Raw genomic sequence first — 10,137 nt, 5'->3', positions numbered from 1 at the left:
GGGAAAACCAGCCTGTGTTTGACTGGGCAAACCATGTTAAAATTCTAGCTAGTGCAGCCCTAGTGTAACCTGTGTTTATTAAACAACTTATTGTTAAATCGTTCTGGATATAATATAATGTCTTTGTTTCATGTCACTTTCAAGGTATTGTCGTGTAATTGAGGGTTAGTGGTTTCATAGTTCTTCCGATTTAGTCTATTGTTTTAAGTCTTGTGTGACTGCTCATTATGTACTTATGCTAACATTTTATTTCTTCAATTATTCAATTATAGATATTATAAAAACTCATTTCAGTTTGGAAGAAGCCCGGAAAGGAAGGAAGGGTCTCACTTCAATCCCTACAACAATTTGTTCCCACCCAATGAGAGAAAAGGAATAGCAATTTCAACGGTGTGTTTGGCTTATCATGTAATCGGATGAAGTGTGGAAGCAAATCATTTTAGGACTAGGATAAAATAATGAGCCTGTAATCTTGTTTTTTTTTTTTTTTTATATTGGAACAAGGTACTTTGATGTAATTTAGTTTTGTTATATTTAATGAAATATAATGTTTATTAATTTTGTCGTAGTATTGTTATTTTTTTATATATTTTAAACTTTAATTATTAAAAAGATTATTAAATTTTGAAATTATAAATATGAATGGATAATAATAAATTATAAAATATTTGAATTACGACGTTTGATAATAGTGACAGTTATAAATGTGACAATATAATGTAAATTGTGACACTTTTAAGTCTCACTATTTTTGATATATTTAATTTTCATTAAAAAAGTTACGGTAGTTTTAACTACCACAGTTTACTCAAAAAAACTATCACATTATACAATGTAAAAAATGGTGATTGTTGCGGCGGTTCACTTGAAACCGTCACATTATATTTTGTGACGACACGAATAGTGGCAGTTTTCAAAATCATCGTAAACGTAAATTGTAGCAGCTCAAAATCTTAGAAGAGACTTAGGCATTATAAATGTTGATTCTTTAAGTTACATATGTTTTAGATGATTAACTTTGTGTATCTGTCATTTCACCATGTAATAATCAGTTACATCTAATCATAATCGACTATTAAATTTATGATTGTTAGAAGTGGATTTTAAGCCTACCTCAACTCCACAAAACTGGTTTGTAAGGTGATGATTGCACCTCACTTATATATTGTGAATTGGCCTTATCTCTAGTCGATGAGAGACTTCCAACACACCTCCTCGCGCCGAGGTATATTCCCTCGTGCGTGGGACTAGAAATTTGTGAGTGGTTCATTAGCGGTCTGATAGCGAGTGGTACAGAATGTCCAAGAAATTGTGTTAGGATAGACTCTAACATGATTCTGATACCATGTTATATATGTATAACTTATGAGAAGGATAAATATTAACAAGAGATATTTGAGAAAAACAACTCAATAAAAACTTGTTAGCTGATTTATTAGAACTTTACTCAATAAATAAATAAATATATATATATATATATATATATATATATATATATTAATGAGATATGTAATTAGACAAAATGTGAAAATGTCATTAAATATTGAATCTAACAAATATAGTGACTTTAATTATATCGATAAATTGAAGTTGGGACGTTAAAGGTAATAAATATAAAAACTAAAATATCAATTTAATCTAAATTGTCAAGTTTAATAATTATATTTGATTCAATACATTAAAAAAAATTCTAAACAAAAGATTGATACAACACAGAAAAGATTAATGTTGACGGTTTTTTTATTTCTGGTTATATTAAACCATAAGAAAAATAAATGATTAAATCATTTTAATATTTTTAACCTTTTATAATTAAACTTCAATTTAAATATTTACATCTCCGTTTCAGTGCCTCGATAATTTGTAAATGAATTTTAAAATACAGAGTCAGAAATATACAAAGATTCGTGTTTTCCTCTGGCGGGGTCTTCCTCCAGTCTATCTTCTCCTGCATCTTCTCTAGTGTGTGTTCGCGTCAAAGTTCTGTGAAATTTCAATGTGAGATTTTCGAAAGCTTGTTCAAGTAATTTCTTCATATTTCAAGTGATATTTGCCCTCTGAAGTAATATGCCCTATCCTGTGACTTATTTTATTCAAATGAAGAGTAGTGATGTAGCAGCATGCTTGTTGAGATGGTTTTACTGGATTAAGGAGAGGATAACTTCTTGAGAATGTGCCACTAGTTGCAGAGAGTTTTTCATGGGTATGTTTTTAAACTAGGTTTTGGTTCTGATAATACTATTATCAACTCTCTAATTGCAGCTTATTCTAAATGCGTGATGTTGAGAGTGCACATAATATGTTTGATGATTTGAGTGACCTAGATGTTGTTTCCTGGAATTCTATGATTAGTGGATGTGCTTTGAATGGGTTTTCCTGGGATGGACTTTAATTTTTCATTCAGATACTGAATTTTGGGATTAGTATGGATTTGGTAACCTTGGTTAACATTCTTGTGGCTTGTGCAAACGTTGGCAACCTTTTATTGGGTAGACCTCTTCATGCTTGGGGAGAGAAAACTGGTTGTAACGGGGATGTTGTGTTTGACAACACATTACTAGACATGTATTCTAAATGTGGTTATTTAAAAGGTGCAATTGATGTTTTTGCGGAAATGGATAAAACTTCTATTGTTTCTTGGACTTCAATCATAGTTGCTTATGTACGGAAAGGTCTATATGATGTTGCCATTACATTATTTGATGAGTTGCAAAGCAAAGGTCTTAAGCCAGATGCTTGTACTATCTCAAGTGTTGTTCATGCTTGTGCTTGTAGCAACTCGTTGGATAAAGGAAGTAATATACACAATTTCATCAAAAAGAACAACATGAGATTGAATTTGCCTGTTTCTATAATGTTCTCATGTATATGTATGCAAAATGTGGAATCATGGAAGAAGCTCATTTAATTTTCTCTCAAATTCCTGTCAAAGACATTGTCTCATGAAACAGGATGATTGGAGGTTATTCACAAAACTCACTTTTCCTTATAAAAAGTATGGGTTTTAGAATTCCATCTCTTGAATTTGAATGTTTGTACAATTTTTTTTTGGAAATATTGCAACCTTTTTTGAGTGATAATGCTTAGGCTTTTTTGTTACTGATAAATTAACATGCTCAAAGCAATCTAAGCAAGTAAATAAGCTTGTGGCTAAACTAGAGTGCTTAGTTTACCAACAATGCAAGGCAGCGTATAATAGAATATTATTATTCTTCAGAGAGAAAAGGGAGTGATTCTGTTTAACTGAATTGAACTTGTTCATTTTTTGTTTTCTGAACTTGTTAATGACATTTGCCTTATGCAATCATAGAAAGAATCCATGAACAAGTATTGTAGTTGATGAACTAATAAATTTTAAATGTACGTACTATTAGTTTCATAAAACTCCGTCAAGAAATTTAAGTAATCTTGAATGACATTTAATTGAATATTTGAATTATGTTCGGACCAAATTGAGATGCATTTATTAATCTTAATTTTAAAGTTTTTGTGCTTCATAATTTTAACTTCAATGAAATTCTTAAAAACTAATTATTAATAATTAAAAATGTTATTTAGTCATGGTTCACTATGCAAGCTGTTGTCTCAGTCCTATGTCTGAGTATAGTTTACAGTTATAGTAGATGCACAATTATTTACTTCATCTACTGACTATTTTGTCTAGAAGTTATGCTCTGTTGTTATTGATTATTCAAAAACACAATGAATTGCCTTAATTTTCTTTCGAACTTCAAATAATCATGCTACACTTTGTTAGAATTAAGGATAGTAATGAATACACATACATGTACATACATTAGCACTAGGCATTTAATTCCTTGATGCACTATTACGATAGGGTCAAGTTGTGTATATTATGGGTTTTCCTTAAAATTAAGCACTTTAGTCATTCAGTCTAAGCACTGTAATCATTGAGGGTAAGAATGAGTTGGGTAAATGTTACTGATATCAAACCAAGAAGATGCAGGAGTGTAAAACATCATGTTGGGTTGTGGAAGAGTTGAACACATACGTTAGTTTGTGCATAATGCATTACAGCATTGACTACATAAGTAGACAGGGGTAACCATATACTGGGTTTAGTTCCCGTAGGGTGCATTGTCATTGACCCTTATAAGTAAGCGTTTTAGTCCTTGAAGGTAAGCATGAGTTGGGTAAATTTGAAGGATATGAAAGTAGGTGCAACCCTGTAATACATCATTGCCTAGATTAACAATGTCATCATTACCTAAAAGAATTACATTTTAGCCAACCTCAAAATGGTGATCAATAGTATTCTTTAAACATCTAAGGTGAACCCAATATAGTCTGTCTGATGTAGATGTAGTTAAATATAGTTGATGGGACGTTAAATATTTCCATTCAGATTTGCTTTTGTTTTTGCTTTGGTAGTTGTTTCATAGATTATAGTTGAAGAACATTGGGCACGTTAAATGACAACTTTTCAGAGGGAAGCTGGACATTCTATTATGGAGAAGCATGTTTAATACCCATGCTTTAGAGTTGTTTGTTCATTTATGATAACATTTTGTTTGTGGTGGTCAAAAAATGACTTGATTTTAATGTGTGGTGACGTTTTGGCATTCATGTAGGACAAAGAACTTGGCTCGTCTTAATAAGATGTTAATGGAGGAGCAAAAATCTTGTATCAAGACACCCTACACAAAGCAATTGATTGTCAAGCACAGTTAACTATTACAAGGAAAGATTGCAAGTGGTACATTTCTGCATTCAATGATATTCATTCCTGTGATTTAAGCCCAAGAAAATCGAGGTTATTTAGGAGCAATTAGAAGATCAATCTCCAAGCCAAAAGAGCTCTTGATTTGAACGACGAGGCAGGAGTGAGGATAATAAGAGTTTTAGGTCGTTGGTTTGTGCATGAAAATATGGAATCTATAGAACAAGATGTTCGAAGTTACTTATCTAAACAAAGAAGGGTGTTATCAAAGGATGGTGATGGCAAAGCATTATTAGCACACTTTTCAAGAATGTGGGAATTGAATAGAAACTTCTACGAAATAGACATAGATTATCAAAACCATGTAAGGAATGTGTTTTGGGCAGATGCCCGTAGCAGGGCTGCTTGTGAATATTTTGGGGATGCCATCTTCTTTGACACTACCTACTTGACAAATAAATATGACATGCCCTTTGTCCCATTTGTTGGTGTCAACCACCATGGACAAGCTATTTTGTTGGGTTGTGGTTTGTTATCTTCAGAAGACACAAACTCATTTGTGTGGTTATTTGAAACTTTTCTTCGATGTATGTCTAACAAAGCACCACAAGGCATTGTCACAGACCAATCTAAGGCAATGAGTAATGCCATTGAAATTGTGTTTCCTAACACTCGACACAGGTAGGTGGTGTATGGCATATTATGAAAAAAATACTAGAGAAGTTACAAGGATATGCAGCATACAAAGATATCAAACGAGACCTTAAGGAAGTGGTTTATGAATCACAGTCTATTGATGAATTTGTGTTGGAATGGGAAAAATTTATTTGTAAGTTTGGCTTGGGAGACAATGACTGGCTTCATTCCCTTTACGAGGACCGACATCGATGGGTTCCTTGTTTCGTAAAAAGATATTTTTGGGCAGGCATGTCAACAACTCAAAGAAGTGAAGGAATGAATTCCTTCTTTGACGGATATATAAATTCTCAAACAACTCTGCAAGAATTTGTCAATCTGTATGGCAATGCACTACAACAGAAGGCAAAGAAAGAGTATGAAGCAGATTTTACATCGTTGAACACAATAATTCCATGTGAGTCGCAGTCACTGATTGAACGACAATTTCAGAATAAGTACACGCATGAAAAGTTTGTTGAACTTCAAGCAGAGTTTATTGGAAAAATGAACTTCACGCGTGATGTGGTTGTTGATGGTAATTCATGCATTTACAACATTAAGGAGGAGTTCATTCGTGATGGAATAAGCCAGAAAAGGGTCTTCATTGTCTGCTTTGAGCGTGACAGTGTTGAAGTCAGCTGCAATTGCTTCTTGTTTGAATTTAGGGGTATTTTATGTAAACATTGTCTTTTAGTGCTTGCACATGAGAGAGTTAAAGAAGTTCCTACGAAGTATGTTTTGCAAAGGTGGTGTAAAAATGTACGGAGGAAACATAATTATATTACAACAGCGTACAACAGAAAAGATAAGGAACCTCATATTGAACGGTATGATAATTTATGCAAGACTTTTGCTGATATTGCTGAGATAGCATGTGAGTCACCGAAAATGACAAAATTATTATTTCACCACATCGAATCATTTGCTACCAATCATGCCATACCCCTTCCAATGAACTCAGCCGTAACCACCAACCACTTGGACTCAACAGAACATGCTCTTGACCAAACAGTCCAGTCCCCTCATGCAGACATTGACATAGTCCAGAGTCAAATCCATAGCCTAAGATGTGTTAAGCGAAAGGGACGTCCCTGTTCAACCAGGAAGCAAATGAGGTTTGAGAAGGGTGGAAGAACTAAACGGTCTTCCAATCCAAAGCTAGGAACATCTATTCGGAACTTAGTAAGTCCAATACCATCTATCATCCTACCTCCAGCTTATGTACCAATTTTTTGGTAACTTTGACCACAATATTGAATGAGGTTTGAACAAGTACTAAATATGGACTATTACTTTTAGGGCTTGATGCAGGACACTACTATAATCCCACCACGTCCACGGTTCCACATCAACTGTAATGCGGACATAAACATTCCCATAAGAGACCTTCCTTCATCAGAACCGGTTCGTGTGAATTATAAATTTGTTATTTTATATCGATGATTGAATTGTTTTTCGATGCATGTGGTGAACATCTTAAATATTAGGTTCATTGACATATAAACACCCAATACCATCGGTCCTGTCTCTAAGGTTTGCTTAGGAAAGGTTGTGGCTAAAATCCTAAGGCCACAGCACCCTGGTGCCCCATTATTTCAAATTTGTCTCCTTGTTATTTCACCCTTTTATCCTTTTGCAAGATTTCGTTATGTGAATTCCAGTTTTCTATTTAAATAAAACCAAACATCAAATGATCTTTCTTTTTAATATTATTCCCTTTCCTCTTTATGGAATCAACATTGATTTCAAACCCATTTGTGGTATCATTTATGTGTTTTCCTAATACGTTGTTTGTTGAGTGTAAATAAAAGGAAGGGAAATAGACAGATGGTGAATACCAAATCTACACTGCTTTTTTGAAGGGAGAAAATGGGAGGAGAGTTTCTTTTTTTTTTGGGGATTTTAAAAAAATCTTACAAGTGGTAGAACACATTACAAGTGCATGCAATCTTGGCCTTTTACCTTCATTCATATTCAGTAAGAAGTAGTAATTTTTTTTGGGATTTTACTTTCTACATTTTTCAATTTGATTTTGTTTGAATTTCCATGAAACTCATAGTAAAGCACGCATATTGTCTATGCTAGTTGTATAGTCATATTCTCCCATGGTCACTGACTGAAAGCTTTAGAATTTAGTTTTATTTATTTTCCTTCTTTTTTTCATGTCATCTAGATTTGAAGTAGCTGGCTAGTTAAACAAATTAGTTGTATCACACTTTTTAACAGAATGAAGCCCACTAGCTAGTTTAATTAGTTCAGTTGTAACCTAATAACGTCTTGTCTGTCTGGTAACTTAATTATTTTGGAACAAAATTTTTATATTTTATATTTGGTAAGTTTATTATAGTTTGTATATTTCAAGTAGTTTCAAACAAAAATTAGCATCCTACAGGTTTTGACTAGGAGCTTAGGGAGAAGGGTTAGGTACCCTCAGAGGCTTCAACTTATAGAGTATAAGAAAATAAATGATTTTAATATATTTTTTAAACATTTCCATTACTATTTGTTGATTGCTTGATTTGGCCATGTACATAGTAAGTGAGGATCATTTGTTTCATCTTATTCTTGCATGGACTCTTTTTTTTATCTTTTTGAACTACTTTGATCAATTTAGGGAGAACACCTACTTTTAACTACTATCATCATTTGTGATTGCAGAGACAGGATAGCCTTCTCGTGGGAACACCAATGAAGTAGGCGCAACTGTCAAAAACGCCAGGACTTATAATGGGAGCCTCATTAGATCAATGGTCACATTCATTCTTGCACTCTATGATGATGAAGTCATCTATATATTATTGCAATCAAAGTGTCCAAATTTTGAAATACATTAATTTTGTAAATTATGAGGCTCATTATGATTTGGAGGAGGGTTATACTAAGTTATTAAATAGTGTGTTTATTTGACAATGGTTTATTAGTCGGTGTCAATTACAATATACCCAATGGGACCTAATTCAATCATTAGTTAGCACGATCTATTTGGTTATTATCTATGTTTAATTATCTCAAGTTATTACCTATGTTCAATTATTTGGTTAGTCATGTTAAGAGTTCTTCACAATCTAAAGTATATTTTAAATTTATGCACAACCCAACACCTTTTATTATACTACTACACCTTGTTTTATATCGTTAATATTTTTCCAAGTCATGCTTACCTTCAATGAATACAATGGTTTCTTATCAGTGCTGATTAGAGTAGACCCAAGGGGACCAATCCCACTAATTGGTTAATCTAGTGTATTTATGTGGTTACTCCTGTTATGTGTGATGAATAAAGAAACCAACGTCTAAATTAGACTCCTGCACAAGAAGTCGTGCTTAATGCTTAAAATAAAGGAACGACTATAATATATGATCTATGAGTATGATATATGTATTGAATATGACATGTATTTATACATAAATATATATATTTTGAAAATAATAAGATATAATTCGTAATGTATGTATATTAAAAAATGTATAATAATTTTTTGAAATATAATAAATATATAATTGTTAAGATGTGAATCTATAAATCATATATATTAAAATTATCAATATAAAAAATTATAAATTATTATCATCACAAAAATATTTTTTATTTTATAAATTATTATCAATATAAAATATCTTAAAATATCGAGTGAGTTACTCAAATTAAAGTATTTGTCCTCATAAGCTATAATATACGCAATTGGACACCATAAGGTATCATGCATTGAAACAACACTTACATGTATCATTACTAATAACTACAAATTAATACAAATTAATGTTATATCCACATGGACAAAGAATTCAAACTAGTATGAATAATACAAATTACATATAATGTCAAGTACAGTCCTACTGTCCTAACTCTTTCGATTCCTTAACGACATCCCCAATTGCTTCAACAAGAAGCCACACCAAGAAGTGCAAGGGAGATCGAGATCCAATAAGGAGGTGCGCGCAACAATTCTGACAGCGGTAGTTCCAACAACATCGATTCCGACACATAGAGCAGGGAGGCAATAGTTCCCTTCTCTTATAGTTAGTCTTTTTGATTTTTTTTCCAAGTAATATTATTAGCTTAGATTGCTATAGGATCGTTGGTACTTTGTATTCAGTGTTTTTATAAAAATATGTTAATTTGTATATTGAATTAGAAATTGAGAGAAAATGTGGGTATAGTACAAAAACAGTAAAATAATTTCAAGGTGAAAGTTATGATATAGATTTGAGACCTACATGGTACAATTAGTTCATCGATTTTTTCCTATAATTACCTTTATGTAATCTTTTCTTTTTCCCAATGAAATATCATATGTAAATTAATTTACTATTTTAAAACTTTTATATTTATTTGAAATGTTGAAATGTATGACCTTTTAACTTATGTTGTTAGACCATCATGCTTTAATGTGCAGTTCAAAGTTCAAGAATTACAAGGGTCATTGTGTCAATCTCTTTTTTCTTTTTAAAAGTTAGTATTCAAGTTGGAGATCTACATTGGCCATTCAATTCATCGTTTATCTCCTATCTGTATAAAATCTTCTCATTTTATCAATGGAATATTGATTTTTAACAAACTTACTATTTTATAACCTTAACATCTATTTAAAATACCAAAAGTTTTGGTTTACTAGCTTAGTTGGTTAAAGTGACCTTGTATTAATGTGTACGACAAAGGTTCGAGACCTGCATTAAGAAAAGCCCCGTATCGGAATCCTTTTTTCTAATAGAATGTTTTTTAAAAGTAATTTGTTTATTTTAAATTTTCTAACTTTACTTAAAAGATTAAAATGTGT

At 32.1% G+C, this 10,137-nt stretch overlaps 1 protein-coding gene across 2 annotated transcripts; it reads left to right on the top strand.

The window, feature by feature from the left end:
- The first annotated feature begins 1,874 nt into the window (after positions 1-1,874).
- LOC114181501 (protein FAR-RED IMPAIRED RESPONSE 1-like) lies at positions 1,875-8,336 on the top strand. Of its 2 annotated transcripts, XM_028067974.1 has the most exons (5): positions 1,875-1,998; positions 2,109-2,203; positions 4,593-6,541; positions 6,659-6,763; positions 8,018-8,336. In XM_028067974.1, the coding sequence occupies exons 3-5, from the start codon at positions 5,384-5,386 to the stop codon at positions 8,054-8,056; spliced, it is 1,302 nt and encodes a 433-aa protein (XP_027923775.1). In that variant the 5' UTR covers positions 1,875-1,998; positions 2,109-2,203; positions 4,593-5,383; the 3' UTR covers positions 8,057-8,336. The 2 variants fall into 2 exon arrangements, with proteins under 2 accessions (XP_027923775.1, XP_027923776.1); XM_028067975.1 differs by lacking the exon at positions 2,109-2,203 and having other exon boundaries at positions 1,882-1,998.
- Positions 8,337-10,137: the final 1,801 nt, after the last annotated feature.

Source organism: Vigna unguiculata, chromosome 4 (assembly GCF_004118075.2).
Source record: "Vigna unguiculata cultivar IT97K-499-35 chromosome 4, ASM411807v1, whole genome shotgun sequence".
NCBI lineage: Eukaryota > Viridiplantae > Streptophyta > Magnoliopsida > Fabales > Fabaceae > Vigna > Vigna unguiculata.
Note: the sequence above shows the minus strand (reverse complement) of the source record. Positions and strands in the feature narration are given on the sequence as shown.

What these genes read in the sequence shown, in the direction of transcription:
- LOC114181501 (XM_028067974.1), top strand. Translation starts at nt 5,384, where the DNA reads ATGAAAAAAATACTAGAGAAGTTACAAGGATATGCAGCATACAAAGAT. An exon ending in GAACATCTATTCGGAACTTA is followed by an intron (nt 6,542 to 6,658) that starts GTAAGTCCAATA and finishes TATTACTTTTAG; the next exon opens with GGCTTGATGCAGGACACTAC. An exon ending in ACCTTCCTTCATCAGAACCG is followed by an intron (nt 6,764 to 8,017) that starts GTTCGTGTGAAT and finishes TTGTGATTGCAG; the next exon opens with AGACAGGATAGCCTTCTCGT.